Source organism: Pantherophis guttatus, chromosome 2 (assembly GCF_059756535.1).
Source record: "Pantherophis guttatus breed Tessera chromosome 2, ASM5975653v1, whole genome shotgun sequence".
Taxonomy (NCBI): domain Eukaryota; kingdom Metazoa; phylum Chordata; class Lepidosauria; order Squamata; family Colubridae; genus Pantherophis; species Pantherophis guttatus.
In genome coordinates this window covers 102,012,726-102,037,565 of record NC_142064.1, presented here as the reverse complement: position 1 = coordinate 102,037,565, position 24,840 = coordinate 102,012,726, and the positions used below count along the sequence as shown (strand labels likewise).

The 24,840-nt window shown below is 37.6% G+C and overlaps 1 protein-coding gene across 2 annotated transcripts in view; it reads right to left on the bottom strand.

Annotated features, from left to right (window-relative positions):
* Positions 1–1,660: 1,660 nt before the first annotated feature.
* Positions 1,661–24,840, bottom strand: part of P3H3 (prolyl 3-hydroxylase 3) — a 28,990-nt gene continuing 5,810 nt past the window's right edge. The window contains exons 6-16 of one of the 2 annotated variants that reach the window (XR_015732338.1): positions 17,368–17,457; positions 16,583–16,635; positions 16,331–16,389; positions 14,399–14,523; positions 14,193–14,288; positions 12,225–12,375; positions 9,772–9,889; positions 4,474–5,016; positions 3,706–3,781; positions 3,269–3,409; positions 2,065–2,997 (exon numbers count right to left, since the gene is read on the bottom strand). Coding sequence is in view for 1 of the 2 variants with exons in the window: in XM_034410981.3 (XP_034266872.2) it covers positions 2,779–2,997; positions 3,269–3,409; positions 3,706–3,781; positions 9,772–9,889; positions 12,225–12,375; positions 14,193–14,288; positions 14,399–14,523; positions 16,331–16,389; positions 16,583–16,635; positions 17,368–17,457 (1,128 nt within the window). In the remaining variant the exon portion in view is untranslated. Of the gene's footprint in view, positions 2,998–3,268; positions 3,410–3,705; positions 3,782–4,473; positions 5,017–9,771; positions 9,890–12,224; positions 12,376–14,192; positions 14,289–14,398; positions 14,524–16,330; positions 16,390–16,582; positions 16,636–17,367; positions 17,458–24,840 lie in introns of both variants that reach the window. The other variant, XM_034410981.3, reaches the window with a different exon arrangement.

Sequence of the window (24,840 nt, the reverse complement as noted above, 5' to 3'; positions counted from 1 at the left end):
TTACAACTGTAATGGGTAGACTCTATTATGGTCATAACTGAAAGACTACCTATTATAATTTTTCAGTGTAAAAATTGTGTGCAGGGGATCTGTACATTTATATTGTTTTTGCAATCTTTAAACGCTTTTGTGCTGTTTCAAAAAACATACATTATAGCAAGGAAAAAATGCCAAACCACTTCAGTTCAATACAAATGACAGAACTATTCATTCTTCTATATCTACTAGATGTTTTATACATTTTAATTAATTTTATATTTGATTATTATTACTCATGATTTTGCCATTTGCTCTTTAAACTGCTCAAAGCATCAGGATCTTCCAGTCATGCCACTGTCTTCCTTACAGTGGCATCTGAAACAAGCAAGCTCTTTTTTCTAAAGAAGTTTTGCTGATCAGTACTCTGATGTCCCTACCTTACAGGTATTCAGTGTTTCTATTCCATGGTCATTAATCCCCCACAGTAAGATGGGTGGCAAATAAATTAACAAATAAACTGTGGGTTTGCTTCCTCCCTACTTTCTGCCCCTCACTCTTATTCCTACCGAATTTTTCTTTTAAAACTTAGTGAGATCAGCTGTTCAGAAGCAAGCCTGGATCTAGGAACTGGTTCACCAGTCGCCTGAAATGGCAGGCTAGGGAATATTATAATAGAAAAATGGCAGGAGTGGTGTGAGATCCTTAACTCTCTTCTTCTCAACCTTTCTCTCACCTCCACCGCCAATCTTCCCAATTCCTCACTCTCTGCTGTGTTGCCAGCTGCATGTTTTTCATCACAGAAGTCAATTAGTTCCAACGGAAAATGCAAAGAAAAAATAGCTGGAAAAGATAAAGTATCATCTCCAACCTGCTGTACCTCTGATCCAGACCACTACTTCCCAGAGTTTCACTGTTGCTCCTTTCAAAATATTTACTTTGACCTGAGTTTCACTTGCATCCTATTTACTTTTTGACTTAAAAAAAAAAAACATTCTTTGGGGAAAAAAAAAACATCTACTTCCAAAATAAAAACTGAACAATGCAAATATATCCAAATTTCTGGAGTCTGTGTTTCTGTTACTTTCTATTAACCCAAGCAATTGCAGGAAAAAAGAAAAGAATATAGTACTGGGTGCTGAATTCTACCTTCTAAGAAAAAAGGTTTTAAAAAGCATATTATTAGACTATCTAGAACGGGGTTGTCAAACTCAAGGCCTGGGGGCCAGATCCGGCCTGCGGGGTGCTTAGATCTGGCCTGTGGGGCCACCCTAGAAACAGCAAAAGACCGGCCCGTGGTGCCTCTGCCAGTGAAAATGGAGTTCGGGAGGGCCACATGCAGCCCTCCCAGGCTCTGTTTTTGGCTGCGACGGCCTCCTACCGCCCTCTGCCAGTGAAAATGGAGCCAGTGAAGGGCGGCCTCCCTGAGCTTTGTTTTCACTGGCAGAGGGCATAACAGCTGAAAACGGAGGTTGAAAGCCCATTTTCCCTGGCAGAGTGCTCAGGTCACCACAGACGCCGACACAAGAATTGTCAAGCTGGCCACGCCCACCCTGGCCTCTGAGGTCAAACACAACCCTGATGCGGCCCTCAATAAAATTGAGTTTGACACCCCTGATCTAGAACCTAAGTATGAATCTGTTTTGGAATACATTGCTTGAATAAAGAATTCGTAGTAATTCTGTTTCTTAACATTGTTTTTTGTTTTTTTTAATTAGATTTATATGCCACCCTTCTCCGGAGACTCAGGGCGGCTTACAATGCGTTAAGCCTTCATACTTTTGTATATTTTTTACAAAGTCAGCTTACTGCCCCCACAAACTGGGTCCTCAATTTACCTACCTTAGAAAGGATGGAAGGCTGAGTCAACCTTGAGCCTGGGGAGATTCGAACATGCAATAATTGCAGACAGCTGAATGTTAATAACAGGCTTTTAGTCTGTTGAGCTATCCATTTCACCTGTTTTTCTGTGCTTTCTTGGATAATAATTGGATCACCCTGGGTTCTTTAACTGTACATTTCCCTTTTTGTAATCCAGATGTCTAGTATGTATGTATGTATGTATGTATGTATGTATGTATGTATGTATGTATTTATTTATTTATTTATTTAATTTGTATATCGCCCTTCTCCCTGAGGACTCAGGGCGGTGAACAGCCAAGTAAAAACATAAACTACAAACATTAAAATACAATTAAAAAGATATATATAAATTTGGCCCCATGATTAAAAATAATAACAAACAATTAAAAACATTTTTAAATGTATGGCTTGTCTGTTTTCATGCATCCCATCCCAAAGTTCACACAAATTAATATTATTATTTTCCCAATTTTGATTCCTTCAAACGTGGAGGTGGAGGAAAGCTGGAAGGAAGGTATTTAAATTTAATATACACTTTAAAAGTAATACAAGTACATTTTATATTATCCCTGTTCCTCTCAGAAGAGCCCTGCAATCTAGGTAGATCTGTATTAACTGTGTCTGTATTGTAGATGAAGGCTTCTGAATGAGAGGGGCTAGTGCCCTCTGTGAATATGGCTGATCTGAACAGAAGATTTGCGTCTCAGTTTGTTTTAGCCATAATGTTACATTAGTTTACAAGCTTGGCATCTTTACTGGGACATCATTATATTCGGGTTTAAGTAGTAGCTGAAGTCCAGGAGTATCACTCTCTGATCCATACTTTGTGTGTCATAAAGAAGCAACTCTTTAACTCAGGAGTTGCAAAAGTTCTCAGGCTGGCCACTTGTACAAGTCACTTAAGAGTAGCTGCAAAAGACCAGGTTGCACTGAATGTGATCAGAATTCATCTCTGACTCTCAGCCTCCTGGACTTCACTCCAGACTTAGAGTCCAATTTAATATTTCGGCTTGTGGATCTAGCTCTTCCCTTTGGAGTAGGAGGCTCTGGTGAATCCCCACTTTTAGGTACAAAACTGCTATCCTTTGTGTCGTCTTCATGTGACTGTTCCTGTTCTGCCTCTTTCTGTCTCATCAGCTTTTCTGCTTGACCCCGTTCCTACAATCAGAAAGAACATAGGAAGTGGAAAAAGAATGGAGGAACCTGTTAGAAAAGCACTTTGCCATTTGTTGGTCTTCTTCTTACTATCGCCTATTCTCAATATTTGTATGAGAAGTAATGTAATTTCAAATCAAGACACTTGGAAATTTATCCAGTGATTCTGTTCTTACACTTCCTCGCAGTAGCCTTATTGGCAGCCCTTACTTTTTATTTTGCCTATGGACTTGGGTCCGTTTCCACCCCTTTTCCCTCTTCTTTGCTTGGTTACCTGCTCCGCATGCTCTTGAGAAAGGGTATACCAGAGGGCGATAGCGCAGCGCCTCCCACGGGTCACAGCCCACACTCCATGAGGATTATCTTCACCAGAGCTGAAGGCCACCAGCCTCCCGCATTTAGGGCGCACTTGAGCCTGCCAAAAAGAGGGGGGGAAAATGATAAATCAACAGTTCTCCCCTTCCTTGCCATAGAATTCTCTCGAGGTCATACGATGACTGTCAGTTATACTATAGATTTACATTTTCTTGTTTTGGAGACAAGACGAGAATTGCTCAAGCCCAGTACGGAGGAAGTTAATGTATCTTCCAACATAAAATTTGCCTGAATTTGCCTGATTGCTCAGTTTGTTAGGGGCAAATACTGCGAATTCAATTGCAGTTGTCCTTCCTTCTCTCCTAATCCCATAGCCAAGGCTTGAGGCAGACTCACTGTAAGGGTTACAGCATCCATCTCAGTGAAGAAGAGATTTCCCCCTTGGAAGTCTTCATTCAGGTAAAGGATTGCACTGTAGAGAAATGAGAAAATAAAGAAAGCAGTTTTCCATAAACCTTCCTTCGCCTTAAATAATCAAGCTTCATATTTAAATTGCCAGAGATGGACATTCTTTTAAGAGAATGCTTCCACAAAGTATGTTGCTAGAGCAGATTCAAAGGTTCACTTGGGAAAATGTTTCTAATTATGTTTCTAATAAGGATCAAACAAATTATTCAGGGAAATGTACAGGACCTGAAGCAGCCTTCTTCAAACTGTTCCCCTACAAATGTGTTGCGCTACAACAACCAACAATGTTGTCTGGATGCCAACACATTAGAAAAGGTTCATCTATATTCAGAGCCAGTGGCAACTGTCAAATCCACTTTCTTTTTCTGTTCTGTGTGTGCATTCTGTGTGTGCTCTTCATTTATTATCAGCAGTTAGTTGAAAGCAAAGTTGGTCTATCTGTGAGCTGTCTTTGACATTCCATGTTTACTGTTCTGCTTGTTTGTTATTTGCAGAACTGCAACATGGATATTTTCCATACCACCCACTCCTTTTACATGTTTTATTGTAAAAAAAAATCCATTATATCTTGGATATAATGCCTGTACCAGCAGGCATTAATACAGGGGACTAATTTAAATTTGCATGCCTAAAAAGAAAGCATACTTAAAGAAATACCTTGCATGGGAAGAAGAAAATATATACTGTTCTCCCTACCTTCCTACCGTGTCTCATTTCTCCAATGATTTTCCCTTTACTCTTCTAAGCTTTCACAGGGAGCTACCCAATCTCTCTCTTCCTCATTCTCTCCATCAAAACACTGTGAGCAAATGAGCATAGGTTCATTTTGGACATGTCTGAAGTTCTTCATCCATTTGCAGAAACAGCTTTAAAAAAACAATTAAAACCAGAATTCCAAAATTCAAAATATTCCAAGCATATGATCTTTTGGATGAGAGCCAACTGCAATGTGGAACTGGTCCACTCTCAATCAATGACTGCAGGGATCATTTTCCTGCCATGTTTAACATTGTTCTCTTCCTCAGCAGCAGCAGCAGCACACATTAATTAAAGCGTGGATCAGCTTGACATGAAAATCACTTTCATTCCCAGACTCCCTTCACACAGCCAATGGCTTCCATCCACATATTTTCATGCTGCTGGGTGGCATTCGGCAGAGATTCCCAACTTCTCCTTTAGCTATCCAATTAGAAACAAGAAGCAGTCCCAGGTATGGTCTTCACTTTGGTGTATTAGCTCCTTACGTTGAGAAAAGAAGGGAGAGAAAAAAGTTTCTTTTTTAGTTGTAGATCATTTCTAAAGATCTAAGTGTCTGAGCCCACTGTAATAACATTGCCAAAAAGGCATTAAGAGTTGTTAACCTAATCTTGCGTATCTTCTTCTCTGGTAATGTTGTACTACTAACTAGAGCATACAAAACGTTTGCTAGACCAATTCTTGAATACAGCTCATCAGTCTGGAACCCGCATTGCATATCGGACATTAATACAATCGAGAGAGTCCAGAGATATTTTACGAGAAGAGTCCTCCATTCCTCTAACTGCAATAAAATACCTTATGCCACCAGACTCCAAATTTTGGGCTCAGACAACTTAGAACTATGCCAACTTCAGTCTGACCTAAGCATAGTACATAAAATTATCTGCCACAATGTCCTTCCTGTCAGTGACTACTTCAGCTTCAACCACAACAATACACGAGCAAATAACAGATGCAAACTCAAGGTAAACCGTTCCAAACTCGATTGCAGAAAATATGACTTCACTAACAGAGTGGTCAATGCCTGGAATGCACTACCTGACTCTGTAGTTTCTTCCCCAAACCCCCAAAACTTTAACCTTAAACTGTCTATTGTTGACCTCACCCCATTCCTAAGAGGTCTGTAAGGGGCGTGCATAAGTGAACCAGCGTGCCTACTGTCCCTGTCCTAATATTCCGTTTTACTTACTCTTTTCATGTATTCAAATTATGTTTATACTTTTACCTGTTATCTTATATATGCTTGACAAATAAACTTATGATTATGATTATGGGAGGAACCGAGCTATGTTTGATGAGGAAGAAGGGGAAGAATGAACCTGCAAGTCAATAAGAATCCCAGAACAGGGCTAGACAGAAGTTACTACCAACAGGGCACATCTCTTGCCCAGCAGCTCTAGAGGAAGAGCGCTAGAACAATAATCACAAAGCCATTCCTTCTTACACAGAAGCCAAATTAACTTGCAGAGTTAATCTGCTCAGTTTCCAATGAGCAGACAGTTTGATTAAGAATATACAAGGATGACACCAATCTTAAACTTGTTGCTCTCTTGAGCATGGAAAAAGCATCACTGTATACTTCTACTCTAATCATAAAACTATGAATGGCAAGCAAGAGGTCTCTTTGTAGTTTCAGACTAAGAAGCAAAATACATGGCAGCGATTCAGTTCTTTTCTTTTGCTAGTTTAATGAATTCCATGATAAAAGAATTGTTTGCCAGGAAGATTGTCAACTGATACATGCACAAAGCAGTGTTTCTTTTAGCTTGGATGAGTAAGATAGAAAGAAATGTCACGAAGAAAAGCTTTGAGTATTTTGAAATTCTAGAATTCTATTTTGAAAAATGATAAAAGGTTCATGAGGAGGAGAACAATGCCTCCTCAGAATAACTAAAGTTGGAGGGAGGGGTGAAGACTCCAGTCCCATATGACTAAAGCCTGTAAGAGCAAATAGGAAACACCCACACATTTGCTGATTAGAGTCATTATAACTAACTGAATTATTCCTACTAAGGGGAATAATATTTGGACTGATTACAAAAGAATAACATATCTGGATGCTTCCTGAAATTACACCAAACATTAAAATGGCTGTTTGGATGCCATGTAAAATTCTCCAGAATTCTCCTACCAATTTACTTACTGAAAATATTTCTATATACAGAACTGCAGGTAGTCCGCAAATTTTGACCACCATTGGGACCAAAATTACCATTGCTAAGCAAGGCAGTTGTTAAGTGAGCAAAACAATATGTACAGCTAGTAATTGGTTCAGAATTGAATTTAAAAATACTGAAATCCTCCTTAGATAGTGAAGTAAGTCACCTTTCCATCTCATGGCTCCAAATTAAGAATTGTCAATGAACCTCAGTTGAATTTATGGCATCTGCTTCCCTTTCTATTCTGGTAGAAAGAAAGAGGGCGAGAGCAGGTATTGATTTTTTTTCTATTAATAGCCAGAAATGATGTGGAATAGAAAATCTCTCTTCTTGGATAAATCATACTATGGTATTAGATAATTTTTTTCACTATTGGACTATAATGTATAGTTAAAATACATAATTTTTGTGACACAAAGTTATTATAATATGAATTTATCCAACAAAAATTTGGTAAGCCTTTTAAACATCCACAAAATTATTTTTGTTCAAACACCTTTTTTTTTTTTTTTTACTAAAAATGGTTACCTTTTTTAAAAACATGCACAGAGATACTTTAAATACCATAAGCCAGAAAAATGCTTCAAATATGTTAGTCTCATGTTATATTATAGCTTTATAAAATTGCACACAATCTGTGAAATTGTGCACCCTTTGAAGGAAAAAATGTTTTTTTGGTTTTCAATTTTATTGTGATCCAAGTGTTCGGTCTAACTGTTTTAGGACTATAAATCCCAGTATGTGCCACCATTCCTACAAGGTTAGAGGGCAGCAGTTTATGCAAGGCTACTGCAGAGACACATACAAGGTAAACCTCTAAGTTCTGTAAAATATTGGTTTAATTTTGGTGTAAATCCTGCTCCAGGGGGCTCTTCTTTCTGCAAATTGCTTGATGTGGAAAAATCTCTATGGAACAGTTTCTATATTAAAAAAAGTCAAAACTTTTCTTTTGCTGGATTTGCAATAAATTAATTTGTACTTATTATTTAATTAATTTATATGAGCAGGAGTAAGGTAAATAATCTACTTATTAGCTTCATGTATAAAATAAACAGTAAGTTGTGAATAATAACAGATGATGTCTTCTTTTCAAAGCTGTGAGGGAATGGTCAGATGAAGAATTCACAGATCAACTTTCTCTATTGAGAAGGCAAAGCCAATTAGATAGATTTGTTGTTATAGAAATCGCTAGTTACTATTATTATGAAAAAGTAAAAAGTTGAGGGTAGATCTTAATGCTTTATTTTACTGCACCAAAGGAGTCGGAAGTCAATGCCTTTTTTTTCTTTTTTCCTTGCTTTCCCCTACTATCTACTTCCCTTTTTCCTTTCCTAATTTCCCTAATATTTGCTTTTGTATTCTCTTTGTATGTCATATTATAAATTAATAAAACTATTCAAAGACAAAGAGAAGGCAAAGCAAGAGGACAAAGGTGCTCTACTGCCTTTGGACAATAGATGGCAGCACAAATTATTGGCAATAGCAGTTGGAACCAAAGCACTAGCATCGCCCAGCACAAAGCCGAATGACAGAATAATAGAGTTGGAAGGGACCTTGGAGGTCTTCTAGTCCAATCCCTGCTCAAGCAGGAGTTCCTATACCATTCTCCATTGTGGGTGGAGACAGCAGCCAGCATGGGTTGTACTCGCAGGTTCAGATTGATGGACTGAGTCTTTCATAGCTGTTAAGTCCCGCCCATGTTACTGGGCAGATCCAGCTTTTGACTCAGTCCGTCAATCTGGACAGGCGTGTGGGTCTCTTGCTCTGACTTTTAGTCAAATTATTATCTTCTTCCTCCTATCTCATGGTTGGATTTCTGGCTTTGACATTCAATCTCTTCTTAAAAACCTCCAGTAATGGAGCACGCACAATATTTTGAAATGTTTCTATCTTTCTTTAACAGTTTTATTATGGTAAATAAAAAGACAGAAACAGCAGTGAAAAACATGGGTTATAAATAGATAGGCATGTCAGAGTGAGCACTGTATGGTCAAGCCAGGTTTTCAACACTGTAATGTCTCCTGCCCAGAATCTTCTCATGGTGGAAGAAACTGTGTAGAACAGTAGTAAGTAGATTCTTGACTATAATGATAAGTGACATCATACCAATGTCTGCAATGAGAGAGACAATTGTGATGGAAGATTTAATTGGAGGAGAAGAAGGGGGGAAGTCTCAGCAAGAGCATTGTGGTTTTCCAGGGAGGAGACAATATATTCCATAAAGAGGCCCAAAATAAAAAACTGCAGTCCTGAACTGGGTGGGGGAGAGAGAAAGAGGTTCAGGGTAGCCACACTCTAGAACAGTGTTTCTCAACCCTGGCAATTTTAAACTGTACAGACTTCTAGGCGATCGCGCGCAAAGCACGCACACAAAGAGAACCGGCAGTAAAGCCGGTTAGAACCCACCCCTGGACCAGGTAGGTGTAAATGAAGAAAGAAGGTCCTTCAAATGAATTTAAAATAAAAGAAATTCAAAATTCTTACTTTAGTACCCAAGCAACTGCTAATGACTACATTATTATAAACTGCCAGAAGCTTAAATAGTTTCAGTGGTATATTTATTTATTTATTTTATTTATTTATTGGTTCGATTTATATGCCGCCCTTTTCCGGAGACTCAGGGCGGCTTACAATGCATTAAGCAATAGCCTTCATACTTTTGTATATACCTGCTTAGTAGGGCTTTTTGGCCCCCCCAAGCGGTGTTCTTTTTTATACAAAGTCAGCTTATTGCCCCCACAAACCGGGTCCTCATTTTACCTACCTTTGAAAGGATGGAAGGCTGAGTCAACCTTGAGCCTGGTGAGATTTGAATTTGCAATAATTGCAGGCAGCTGGTGTTACTTAACAGTGCTTTAGTCTGCTGCACCACCAAGGCTCTTGGTCATATTGGTCACATCAACCAAACAGCATAAACTCCCTTCCTTCCAAATTGCTGAATGGGGTTTGCAAGTCTGTTTAAAATTTATCATCTTTAATTATAAATAAATAAACAAAATGTGTATCTAAATAATTTAAGTACGAGAGGCTCAGCATGAGATATACAGTATATCTGTTTTCACTCTGAAGCTATTACCTATAGTCTCTGTGTATGTAGGCAGGGGGTTCTCTCCAGCAAGTGTTTCCTTCCGGATCCAAGAGGCAATTATCAGCATGGACTGGATGGCTGAGATCCATGCGGCCTTCCTGTTCTCCTAAGGAAGAACAACAAAAGTCGTAACTGTTTTGTTCCCTTGAACTGCATTTTATTGCTCAATAGGCAAAAGAAACCCAAAGGCTGAGTCCTCATTTTTTTCTATAACTACAGAATTTACAGTACATAGTACTGGTAGTCCTTGACTTATAGCCATTCATTTAGTGACTGTTCAAAGTTACTATAGCACTGAAAAAAGTACCTGCACACTTATAACCATTGCACCATCCTCACAGTCAGGTGGTCAAAATTCAGGCCCTTGACAACCAGCATGTGTTTATGCAGCTTCCTGGAGTTATCACCATTTACTGATTTCTGACAAAGTCAGTGGGAAAAGCTGGATTCACTCAACAACTGTGTAATTCACGTAATCAACTGCAGTGATTTGCTTAGCAATTATAGCAATAAAGGTCATAAAATAGGGTGCAACTCGGTTAACAACCGTCTTGTGAGCAATGGAAATACTGGTCCCAACAGTTAAGGACTGCCTTTATTTTTTGAAGAAACACACCCAGGTAATACCTGGTATAATTCTAGTAGGATGGAACTGGCTTGAGACTTTTTTAAAAATGTATATTGCTATCCATTTCTCCTCCAGCAAAATTCCTCTCAATGTATCAACCGGGATGACTTAGGAGAGATAGCAAAATCCCAGTTTCAAGCAGAGCCCCAGTTTATCATAGGACTGCTTTATCTGACTTACACATATAGCAGTCTATATGTTTTCCCACTAGTTCTCGTTCTCGTTCTCGTTCTCTCTCTCTCTCTCTCTCTTCCCCTCCCTCCCTCTCTCCATGCTTTATTAGCAATAGTAATAGCATTTAGACTTATATTCCGCTTCACAGTGCTTTTACAGCTCTCTCTAAGCGGTTTACAGAGTCAGCATATTGCCCCCAACAGTCTGGGTCCTCATTTTATCAATCTTGGAAGGATGGAAATCTGAGTCAACCTTGAGCCATTCAGAATCAAACTGCTGGCTTGCAGTACTGCATTCTAATCACTGTGTCACCATAGCTCTTGAGTATTTCAGTGTGGTGGATTTAGTGTTTTCAAGATGGAGGATTAGTTTAGCAATCCTTTCTTCTATACTTTCCTTTGACCTTAGGATTTGATGGCAGAAAATCCAGAGTTTTCATATCTTTGTTTTAATGGAGACTACTTTTCGCTGTATATGTTCTGGGAAGCATCACTCTCATTGACCACATTATCTTTATTTTTAAACCTGCCTTCCTTCACTGATATCTATGTGCATGTACAATTAGCAGAATTTAAGCTTATAAAAATGAAATTTTGAAATAGCACCGTAACTTTTCACTTCCATTCCAATTGGAAAACTAAACTATAGTCTCTATTAGGCACCCAGCCTATAAATTCAAAGGATAAAACATTTATGACCGTACACTTTTGCACCAATTTCTCTTGCAATTAAATGTTATACATAGTTATATGTGGCACATTTTCATCAACACAGCCTGTATTGTACTGAATTCACGAATATGCCTATTAAGAATAACCCCAGGTGTAAAATATACAGACGTTGTGATACCAAATAAATAAATGGGATCCAATCTAGAACACAGCCCACACTGACAATTCAATATTATTTTATACAGCATATGTATGAGTTTCTCTTCCTGGATTGAAAAAGGATAGTGGATATGAGTTTATGGGACTTTGTATTTGATATATAATACTTACCAATAACACTTAGAATTATATACTGCTTCACAGTGCTTTTCAGCCCTCTCTCAGCAATTTACTAAGTCAGCATATTGCCCCTGACAATCTGGGTCCTCATTTTACTGACCTCGGAAGGATGGAAGGCTGAGTCAACCTTGAGCAGTTCAGAATCGAACTCCTGGAGTGAGCAGTGAGTTAGCCTGCAGTACTTCATTCTAACCACCATACCACTGTGTCACCATGGCTCTTTATACGTTTAAAAATCAAATCATAATCTTAATAAAACAGTGGATTTTTAATTTTCAGCTCTAAAACAGAATTCATATTTGAAATTTTGCTTATAAACTAAAGAATGAGAAAGTGGCGTATTTTGAATATCCTTACAACTGTTTTTGGCTCTGATATTTACTGCTTTATTAATAAACATGAGATGCATTTGCCAAAGTTATATAACCAAACCTATGTTCGCTACGCATTCCAACATGAATAGGTTGCATTATTTTCCTTTCCTATTTCTTCAATTGATTGATAATTTTTGCAATATATTTACCAGAAATACCATGTTACATGTTAGTATGAGATGTATTACAAATTGTCATCATAAACATGAAACTCTTACATTGCAGGTCTCAAGAAAGTACTTAAGAGCTCCTTACCTTCTGCAGCTGTGCGACACACAAGATGTGTGAAAGAAAAATAGAGATTTTTCCCAGGGGTAAAATAGGATTCCACAATTTTCCGGGATTTCTCACTGGCTTGCAGGAGAAGTTTAATATCTTTCCAGTTCATACTACTCTCCTCAGCCAGCTATAAGAAAAAAACAAATTTAATTTCTATTAAATCTCAGGAAGATCCAGGGATATTTATGAAAAAGAAAACTGATAAAGACTCATTATGTTCTTAACAAAATAGGGTGGAAGAAGTGGCTTCTCTTATATCAAATCAGAGAAGAAATTCAGATGGTGACAATTTTCTTATGGCCCTAGACCAGGGGTGTCATACTGGCGACCCGCGGGCCAGATGCGTCATACACAGGCCACACCCACCCCAGCTCCGTGAAGGGAAAAAAATGTCACGAAACATCATGTGACGGCAACATGACACCACAAGTTTGACACCCATGCCCTAGACTGTCAGTTAATTGTGTATTTATTTTATAAGGTATCAATAAAGTGAGAGACAAAAAAATATATATACCTCCTTTCCTGGCTCTACTTTCTGCTTTTTGTTTACCTTGATACTGATACTAAATACAAATGTTCATTTTTTTTTCAAAAAAATGAGAATTGAGCGAAGATTCCACCACTGGTCATAAAATGCCTTACATTCTTTTATCTCATCATCACTAAACTGTGTCTGCCTCTTTGTGACCAGCCCCTGCCCCCCCGTCTTCCACTGTCTCCCAAAGTTTGCTGAAATTCATATTCATTGCATTCATGACATTATCTAACTATCACATCCTCTCCCGTCCCTCTTCTTCTTTTGCCTTCAACCTTTCCCAACATCAGAGTCTTTTCCAAATACATTCAGACTTGGAGATGCATGTTAATTCACTCATGGGAGCAAAGCAAAGGTAGTAATTGTTCTCCAGGTTTCTGTTGTAGGCAAACCAGGACTGCAAAATAGGCAGAAAACCCAGAAGCTAGACTGAAAGAGGTTGTTTCTTCAACCCTCCTCCTCCTTTGTGCACCATACATTGTCCAGATGGAAAGTCTTGAGCTGGGATTAGAGAGAAAATACATCTTCTGGCAGGAAGGACCAGAAATTTTCCCTCCAGAAAATATATCTTCTGGAGGGAAGGACCATGCCTAACTAGGTGGCTCAGTTGCTAAAACACTAAGCTTGCCAATCAGAAAGGTCAACAATTCAGTGGTTCGAATCCCTAGTACAGGTCACCTATGTGAGCAAGGGGGTTGGACTAGATGGCCTCCAAGGACCCTTCCAACTCTGTTACTGTTACTAAAAGCTCTTCAGGCTTTAGGTTGATCTTGAGATATTCTTAGGTAAAGGATGAACGATATGGACTCTGGAAACAAGTGCTAAGGTATGTTTGTTGTATGGATATGGCCATACACAGAGCGGAACCACGTTCCCAAGGTTTAATTTAATTTATTTTTTAATTTGCTTTTTTTATTACTACCTTATTTCCCCTTTTAATTTTATATTTCTTAGTTTTTACCATATTTTGTTTAGTCAATAAAAGAAAAGTAAAAATAGAAAATGAAACAAGTTTTGTATTGTTTTATACACTGCATATTTGCTCCTTCGTGATCTCTTTTTCACCTTATTCTAATCCTATCTCCCATTCAAAGAGTCAAAGAGTCATTTTGTTTTGTTTCAGAAAGAAGGAAAAGTTAAGCATTTGTTTATCACTTCTCAGTTGAGACTTGCACTATCCTTTCCCCCCAAAAAACAGCATCTGGAAATCTTTTCACATTTATTTGCATAATACATACAGTTTAAATTTTAGGAAAAGGATGAGGAGGCTATGCATGTGTCCTACTCGTCTTTAATATTCACTTTGTAATATATATTTATGTCTAGAGTCTGTGAAACTGCGGAGGGTGGAGAGGGGGAAAGTCCTGCAGGACCAGGAACTTAGCTCATTCTAAAATCACTTTTACCTGCAAAGCTTTTGTCACTGTTAAGCCTTCAAATCGCTCATGTGGAGTATGAGGGGAACGTCTGCCACGATAGCCATCTCCTGTTCCTCCAGCTGCCTGAAACACGCACAAACGTATGAGAGATCTGGTATTGTCCTTCACCAGTGAAAAGCTTCTCTTTCTGTCAGACGGGATCACGCAAAGCATTTGCCAGCTCCTATCCTTACCATGGACAGACGAAGGATGTCTTTGCATTCTGATTCAGTCAGGACTCTATCAAAGACGACCCTCTGGGTACCATTGAGTTGGTGAGAATCCATGGTGATGTTGATGTCCTCAAAAGGTAGTGGTTCTGGAAAAAACAAGGAGGGCAGAAGTGTATATAGAGATGCCATCAAACATTACTGTTCATCATGAGTACAAAAGAAGAAATAGGCCTCAATCTATGACCACAATTGAGCCCAAAATTGTTATTGATAAGTGAAACATTTGTTAAGTGAATTTTGCCCCATTTTACAACCTTGTGTGCTACAATTGTTAAGTGAATCGCTGCAGTTGCTAAGTTAGTAACACAATTAAGCTACTTAATTAAACTACTTGTTGGAAGGTCGCAAAAGATGATCACATGACCCTGGGACGCTGCAATTGTCATAAATATGAGTCAGTTGCCAAGCATCTGTATTTTGATCACGTGAGCATGGGGATGCTGCAACAGTCATAAAGTGTGAAAAATGGTCATGTCACTTTTTTCAGTGCTGTTGTCACTAAACGAACTGTTGTAAGTCGAGGACTACCTGTATGCTCTAATTTGCAATCTCTGAACATATGTGTGCCCTTCTTATAAGTTATAATTGGTATCTGCATAAGGGACTTTGAAAGACTCCATGCCACTAAACAATCCTCACTTGCAAATTATTCTTTGGAAGCTGATATCAAAAATCTACTGCTAGGCAGTCATTATCCATCAATTTCAGAATTCAGATGCAAGGTTACTGAAACGGTCTGATACAAAGCTTATAGCTGTGTTACTGACTCAACTGTTATCACAGGTACCTTGATATGTGTAGTCTTATTATTATACTGTATTATTTGTTTAAAATGTTGTTTCTTTTATGGCTGAATGCGATTTCCAATGGAAAATAAAAAGTAATATCTAAATTAAATTAAAAACAGATATCCATTTAATAGAATTAGCAGCAGCTATTACCCAGGGCCACTTAGCAACTATTGAAATTTCAAAATAGTTAGATGTTACATTTTAAAAATCACTGTAAAATCATAGCTGCTATAGTCTCATTAGTGATATAATTCCAAAGTCTTGGGAAAACAGAGGTAAAGGTCCTTACAGCACTCATCGTCCTTGACTCATGCACTATTACAGTTATAAATCAAGGACTACCTATAGCCAAATAGAGACTCTATCTCTGTCTGTTTGTCTGTCCCCCCTTGTCTTTTTGTCTATCTGCCTTTCTGCCTGTCACACACACGCAAAAACACACACAGCACACACCAACACATAAAGAGTTGACCAATGAATCTTTTGAATAGATACAATTTAGGAATCACTGTACTTATTCAAACAGAAATATAATGCATCTTATCATAGTGGGGTAGACTGTGACCCAGTGATATCTGGCTGTTCTCCAGCTTCAAAGTTATTTTCTCCTCTCTGCCTACCCAAGCCAATACTTCCAAATATGATGAATTAAAGCACCTACCATCCTTAATCAGCATGATGGAAGTTGTATATCAACGTATCTGAAGGGTAATAAAATGGGAAAGACTACACTTTATTTGAAGTAGGATTCATTGGCTGACATCCAAACTGAGGACAGTCCTCTGTGGAGAAGAAGCTGTGGCCATCCTATTGTTGATATGCCTCTATGCCCAATAGGCACTCTGAATACCTTTGGTGCTGAGATAAGTTCTATAGCTTTTCTATCCCTTTGGGTCCCTGTGGCAGCTAGTAAACTGGAATCCCAAACAATGCCAGGCTTCAGCAAGTGAACTTCAGTACTGGGAAGGAGACTTACTCCATCTCCTCTTTAGGAGAAACTGTGGAATCATCCTGCTGGAGTCTCCCTCTTCTCTCATTATGATAAGAAGAAGAAACATGATAACCTTTCTTCCTATTTATCAATTCTTTTTCTGGTACTCACCATTTTGATCCCGTTGTTGCATATATGAGGCCTTCAAGCTTCGTTTCTCCTGATCTTCTCTTGGGATTAATAAACAAATATAGAAAAGGCCATGAGACTGCCTCTTCAATTAAATAGCTCAGCAATAAATCAAATCTGTTATAATTTCTATTCTGTTACATTTAAGGACTCTTTAAAAAAATCTTTCCTAACAGAGCTGAATCATTGCCCTAGAATTGCATCCATATCTTACATTTCTGCTCTGAAACTTACTTGTGTTTCTCCTTCATGCTTTCAGGGATCAGTTCCTCAGGAGTCCATAAATCCTAAAGAAACACATCCAGGATTTAGCACTACAAAATTAAGTTTATTGGCCCATTTTCTTTTTTCACAGGATTGCACTAGAGCAGACACCTCCTCACCACAGCAGGCACATGTGTCCTACTTTCTGGCTATTCTACGCAGCAGAAATATTTGTGAAAGTCAGCAGACTGGGGAAAAAAATCATCTGTCCTGTTTCCTGTACTTCTACAAGCAGTGTGCTCCTTCCCACACAATCAGTAACAGCTTTTTAGAAACACTTCCAACTATAATTAGCACTTTTACTGTGGTAGCACGCCACCTTTGAAACATTTTTTCTATAGATACTTGACCAGCATTAAAATGCTATCATTTTAAAGACCTCTAATTGACATATATTTTAAAATTCTATGCTGCTTTATGTTTACTTTGGTATATGATTAGCATTCTTCTGATTTATTTTTGTCTGGTATTGTTTTAGAATTTTGTTGTGTTGTAAGATAGCATATCTTGGATGTTATGCTTCTTACATATTGCCCTGATAGTCTTAAGATGACATTGGCTGAAAAAGGCTTATAATAAATGAATATATGTCCTTAAAGCATAGCTTCTTTCAGTTCATTTCAGGCATCAGAAAAGGAAGCCAGAAAGAGGATCCTATGTACTATTTTATCAAGCAGTATTCGATAGATGAGATAAATGAATAGCTTTGTGGCAAGGAGGCCATGAAGAATCTTTGAAGAAAGACAACCACTTACTGGATCCTTAAAAGTTTCATCAAGGTGCTGTACTGCATAATAGATCAGTTTCTTTTCCATAAGGGATCTTTGCACATAACAGCGGATATTCTGTGGATTGAAAGCAGATGTTACAACATGGTAATATAAAATAATGTACAGAAATCATAAATGATTTGAGTGTTTCTTGTTCAAGAAAACAAGACACAAAATATACACAACCATCTCTGCTGCAGGCAATCTACCTTGCCTTCAGGTCAAACAAGATGTTATATTCAATATGAGCTTCACATTTCTGTCTTGTTGTCCCAGTCATGGCAGAGACAGGGATTAATGCCACCCCATGCTGCAACCATCCTTGGAGTTGTTACTTTTCCCTGAAGGGAAGCTGCTAGTCAACAGCAACTTAGGGCAAACAGCAGTGATAGCACTTCTAAAGGACAAGAGAGAAAAAATATCCACAACTTTCATCGTAGACTTCTGAAAATGCAGTGCCCTAAACTAACACCAGGTTTTGCACCTTGGGCAATCAAAAAGGTGAGCTGCAATAGATTGAAACGGGTAAGAGCTTACTTTCTTCTCAAACAAAAGCAGTTACTTGCCAGCTAAACAAACCTTAGTTGATTCATGGTCATCAAATTGTGTGAGCATCAGAAAAAGAAGAAAGAAGACAGTAAGGGTACACAGATTTCTTGCCAAAGGGATTGTGGGTGACAGGCTAAGGATGAGCTGGAAACACTTTAATCTGATGCCTATCCTTCTCTTTGCTTTACCAATTCATTCATTGGGGGCTATCTTAATTTCTTGCCATTCACTCTGATGAATTTATTGCAGTCCCAGACCAACATTTAAGAGAAGATAATTTTATAACAATTAAATATTATATATTCTGTATAACACGACTTATACAGAAAGTAATAATGTAAAGGATGATCTTTGCAAACTATGACTGTTGTTAAAAATTCAGCAACCTTACTGGAAATAATTAAATGTTATTTAGTTAACATTTGGGGTAGAATGATCAGCTCCTGCTCAGAGGAGCAATTAAGATTGCTAATGATTGGTGTCATGAATTCTATTGTTCATTTATTTCAAAGTGTAGCAATGCATATGCAACAGATTCAACTTCTATATCTACTGATAAACATATATCAAGGTGATTTTCATAGCGTATATTGATATATCTACCTGTTTTTGCTCTTATAGGCAATTTGTCAATTTCTAAACTAATGCTAGAAATGAAACAAAATAAAAGAAAGGATCCTGGGGTATAGCTTTAAAAATTGGTATTGGATAGCTTCCAACCTAGAAGCATTCTTATAAATACATAACTGAATGCCATATACTGAGCCCAGTACTTTAGCCTTGAATGTAGTTGTTACTATGCTGACATGCATATTTAATAATCGCAAAGGATGCTTTGGGGGCTCATATGAAAAGGTCCTTTGCTTGATTGATCCAGCAAGTAAATGATTGGAAGTGGATGCATAGGTTTTTAAAAGTCATGATTTGTTCAATACTGTAGTTCTATCATTAATCATCCACTTAATTGAGTGCTTGAAACACTGGAGAATATTAAAGCCTTTCTTTTAGACTAACTGGTCTCAAGGTATTCCTTATGGTAATAGGAAGATAATGCTTTAAGGCATCTAACATAAACCCACTTGGATTATGAAAGAATACCTTTATTATTGGCACAGAGAGGAATGGGTACAGAACAATGAGTAAGAGTTGGTGGATAAAATTCTAACCATATTATTGTTTAATTTATATATTAATACATGTTTTATAGCAAAGACCACTTCTATTACTACTGCTAGATGGGATCAACATAATTGAGCGACTGCATCCAGTGAGAACTTATTAGTGGCTTACTTCAATTTATAGCAAAAAATATGGAGATGGGTGCCATAGGGTCCAATCCTGTAGTGTTCAATATTTTTATCAGAGACTTGGGTGAGTAACTGATGCGACACTTACAAAGTGCGGAGATGGAAAGGATGATTAATATTTTAGATGAAAGAGTGAAGATGTTAATAGATCTAGACAGGCTTAAAGAGTGGGTTGAAATGAATAGGATTGAACTTAGTAGGGAGACATATCAGATTCTGTATCTTGGTATGAAAAATGCAGAGTACTATAGAGTGGAAGAAAATTTGATTGTCAGTAATACATGTGGAAGTGACCTGGATGTCCCTGTTAAACACATTAAATATGGTGCAACTGCTAAAAGACAAATGCTACTTTGGGATGTATTAACAGTAGCACAGAGTTCAGATGATGGGAAGTAATTGTTTCACTCTATGGGGCCTTGGTAAGCCTCCATTTGGAAAGCTCTATCCAGATCTGGGTCCCACAATTGAAAAAGGATAGTGACAAATTGAAGTAGGTTTGGAGTATGACTATCAAGATGGTGAATAGTCTGGAAACCAAACTCTATGAGGATTTTTTAAAGGATTGGAGTACATTTCATCTATAGAAAAATATTTAAGGGAAGATACAATAACAGTTTTCAAACATCTGAAGGGTTATCACACAGATGAGAGCGTGGACCTATTCTCTATTGGCCAGAGGGCTGGACCAGAACCAGTGAATGAAAATTATAAGGTGCCAACTAGACATCAGGAGGAACTCATGAGTTCATGGACTGTCAGCAGTGGAACAGGTTACCACATGAGGTGGTGAATTCTCCTTTGAAAAAAAACTATGGGAGGAGCGAGATCGAAGCTCTCGGATGAACTTCAAATATTTTGCTCTGTGCTCCAGAAAGAGGCTGATGACCTTTAAGTGTCTATCTTGGAATGTCAATGGGTTGAATTCAGCACAGAAAAGGAAGAAATTATTTACATATTTGAAACAATTTAATAATGATATAATATGTTTACAAGAAACGCATATCACAACTCAAGATCAAAAATATTTGATAAATTCAAAACTAGGAGCACATTATATATCTTCAACTTCGCAGAAAAAGAATGGTGTGGTTATTTATGTAAATAAAAAATTAACAGCGAAAGTTATAAAAGCAGATCAAGATGGTAGGTTTGTAGCAATTGAATTGCTCACAGCAAATGGTCAAATTCTTTTGATTGGAATTTATGCTCCCAACCAACAACAGGATTATTTTTACAAGATGTTACATACTAAAATATTGCAATGGGACTATAGATCTATTTTAATTATGGGAGACTGGAATGGAGTAATTGATTCTAAACTAGATAAAAAGAGCTTGGCAAAGTCTAGAATTAGATTACCACAGACTTTTTTTGATATGAAAGAAGATATGGAATTAAAAGATGTTTGGAGAATACATAATCCAAATGAATTGGACTATACTTTTTTTTCGGATAGACATAGATCTTTTTCTAGGATTGATTTTATCCTGTTGTCAAATGATCTACTTGTTAAGACAAAAAGAACAAAGATTTTTCCAAGAACTCTGACTGACCATAGCCCTGTATGGATAGAAATTGAGATGGATAAGGTTGAGAGACGTTCTTGGAGATTAAATGAGAACTTGTTTAGATATGAAAAAAATACAATAGAACTTAAAAAGCACTTGAAAGAATTTTTTGAAATAAATTTGAATAAAGGTACCCCAATTGAAATTGTTTGGGATGCAAGTAAAGCTTATATGAGAGGGGTACTCATCTACATGAACTCTAAACATAGACTGCTCCGACAAAAGAAAAGATCTGAGTTGGAAATGGAAATAAAGAATAAAGAACAGTTACTTATTAAAAATCCAACAGATGAAAGAATACGAAGTGCTATAAAACTTTTGAAAGACCAATTTCAAATGCTTATGGCGGAACAAGTTGCAACAAGTTTACAATATGCGAAGCATAATACATTTTGCAACGCTAACAAACCGGGCAGATGGTTGGCTTACACATTGAGGAAAAAACAAAGTATACGGACTATTGATAGTATTGATATTGGAGGGAAAGAAATCTTTCAACAAAAACTAATTAAAGAAGCTTTTGTGGATTATTATACTAAACTATATGCCAAAGAAGAGGTGCAGAATGGACTTATAGAAAAATATTTAAAGGATAAGAGAGTTACAAAAATTACTGATCAACAAAAGGAAAGAATGAATTATCCTATAACAGAGGAGGAGATAACAGCAGCAATTAAACAGCTAAAAACAGCCAAAGCTCCTGGCACGGATGGTTTGACTGCAGTGTATTACAAAACTTTACAAGCTGAAATGGTGGGACAACTTAGAGATTTATTTTGCAATATTCAACAAGGGGGTAAAATACCCCCATCCTGGACAACTGCTTATATATCTTTGATACCAAAAGAACAAGTTGGTCCTAAAAAACCAGAGAACTACAGACCAATATCTCTTTTGAACACAGACTATAAAATTTATGCGAAGGTATTAGCCAACAGGTTGATGCCAGTAATCCAAAAGGTGATTCATGCGGACCAAGCGGGATTTATTGAGGGCAGATATATGAAGGACAATGTAAAGCAAGTAATAGACTTATTGGAATATCTTGATAAGAATAAACAGATTTCTGCAGTGCTGGTTTTTTTGGATGCGGAGAAGGCCTTTGATAGAGTGGATTGGAATTTTCTACTAAAGACTTTAAAAAAGATGGGCTTTGGGGACCAATTTATACAGGCGATCTCAGCAATTTATCAAGAGCAAAAAGCACAGATTATTATTAATGGAAGTTTGACGACAGAGTTTAAAATTGAAAAAGGAACAAGACAGGGATGTCTGTTGTCCCCACTTTTATTTATTTTAACATTGGAAGTCTTGCTAAATATAATACGGGACTCAAAAATTTTGAAAGGCATAATGATAAGGCAAGAGGATTATAGAATAAAGGCATTTGCAGATGATCTGGTGGTTACCCTATCACAACCAATGGAATCAATAATCTTGATGAACGACATTATACAAGACTATGGTAGAGTTTCAGGTTTTAGAGTGAACTCAAAAAAGACTAAAATGATAGTCAAAAATATGACACAAGATCGTAAACATGAGTTTGAAAGGAGGGCAGGTTTTGAAATTGTACCTAAGGTAAAATATCTTGGAGTTCAGGTTGCAGAATCAAACATGAAATTGTTTCAAAATAACTATGAGGTGTTGTGGCGAGAGGTTCAGAAAGACATGGAGACTTGGAAAAAGCTGCAACTGTCTTTACTTGGAAGAATAGCAGCAGTTAAGATGAACATTTTGCCAAGATTTCTGTTTTTGTTTCAAATGATTCCGGTGCTTAAAAGTGATAAACAACTGAAAGTTTGGCAAACTGGACTTAATAAGTTTGTCTGGAACGAGAAAAAGCCGAGAGTGAAATTGAAAATTATGCAAGATGTTCCAGAAAGAGGAGGCCTTAAACTTCCAAACCTACAGTTATATTATGATGCAGCAGCTTTAACTTTAACAAGTGATTGGTTTGGAAGTAAAAAGGCTGGAATATTGAATGCAGAAAGTTTTGATCTTGAATTTGGATGGCATGCTTACCTATTTTATGATGACAAAGTTGATAAAGTATTTAAAAGTCATATACTTAGAGACTCTTTGATGAGAGTTTGGAAGAAGCACCGACTCAAATGGGATTATAAAATACCGCTATGGCTGGATCTTGGTCATACCTTGTGGAATACAAATATAATGTCACTCGGGGGGTTTTTATACAAAGAGGTTCTTTTTACAGATGCGGGCAGATGGCAGTTGAAGACATTGCAGACACTGTTGGACGAAGGGATTAATTTAACCTGGTTACAATATAATCAATTACAATTGAGATGGAAAGAGGACCAAAAAACTGGTATTATGTTGCATGAGGAAGAATTGGTTAGACATATAAGAGAGAAAGGTCCAATGCATATTAAAAGGCTTTACAATGTTTTGCTAGAAAGGGATTCAGAAACGGAATTAGTTAAAGATTGTATGATTAAGTGGGCACAAAATTTTGAAGAACCAGTGATGTTGGAAACATGGGAAAAAATTTGGGTTCAGAATGTTAAATTTACACAGTCGCAGAATTTGAGGGAAAATTTTTATAAAATGTTTTATAGATGGCATCTAGATCCTAAAAAGTTGTCATGTATGTATCCTAATGTTCAGCCAAAATGTTGGAGATGTGAATGTTTGGATGCTACGTATTATCATGTTTGGTGGACCTGTAGGAAAGTTAAGGCTTTTTGGATAAAAATATGGTGGGTCATGCAGAATGTTTTGAAGAAAAAAATTCAATTTTCTCCACAATTGTTTTTATTGGGTATAGTTAAGGGTTTTACACGGGGTGAAATAAAATTAATATTGTATATGATAACAGCAGCAAGATTGTTGATAGGTAAATATTGGAAGAATGAAGCTTTGCCTACTATCGAGGAATGGACTTTGAAGATGGCCAGTTTTGCAGAGATGGCGAAGATTTCAGCATATTTAAAAGATTGTTCACAAGAGACTTATGAATGGGAATGGAAAAGGTGGATAGAATATGTTCAGAACAAATACCAAACTAGAAAGTACCAAATAGCTTTTATTTGAAAACAATGTATTAGAAATATTTTAATGTAAAGAGATAAAGAGGGAAAATTATATAGGGGGAGGGATGGGTTCAGGTATATATATCAGTATTATTAGTTATGAGTATATAATAGGGAAGCCTGGGGGGAAGGTTAGGGAGGGCTAGGGAGGACGGGAAGTTTGGGGAGGGAGGTGGGGGGGGTGAAAAAAAGGGGTGAAAATGTAATTGTAAAACTTTTGCAATAAAAAAAAAAACTTCAAACAAAGGCTAGATAGTCATCTGTCAGGGATCTTCTAGTGCAGGGGTTCAAACTCAATTTCATTGAGGGCCACATCAGGATTGGGTTTGACCTTGGAGGGCTGGATGTGAGGTGGGCATGGCCATGGTGGGTGTGACATGGAACTGCACCTCTGCAGACATGGTTTCATAAACTTATAAAAATAGGGTGGCGAATATTTCTGTGATTTTGTTTTTTTAATACCTACTTCATCTACTTGATCACCTTATGAGAAAGAGACCAGATCAAGAAACTGATTCCATAGGAAGACTAGAACTATAAATTATTGACATAGGCTAGTAGCAGAATCCTGCAAGCCTGAAAGGTAAAATATTTTATTTTTCCTCCCTTTTATAACCTTCTGAGTTAAGGACGACCTCCTGCAGTACTCTGGAGGCCCCATTTTGGGCCTGAAACTTGGAAGGCCTCCTGGGCCACTCTGGAGAGTCCGTTTTGGGCCTGAAAGGCCTCCTGGACCACTCCGAAGGCTAAAAGCGGTTGCCCCATTTTTGCTAGCAGAGGCACCGTGGGCCAATCCTTTGCTATTTCCAGACTGCCCCCCCAGGCCAGATCTAAGCACACCGCATGCAGGATCTGGCCCGTGGGCCTTGCATTTGACACCTCTGTTCTAGTGGAACCTCCAAGACCCCTGCCGACTCTATGATGCTATCACTGAAACCTTATTCATTTGTCAAAACTGAGAACTGAGAAATATTT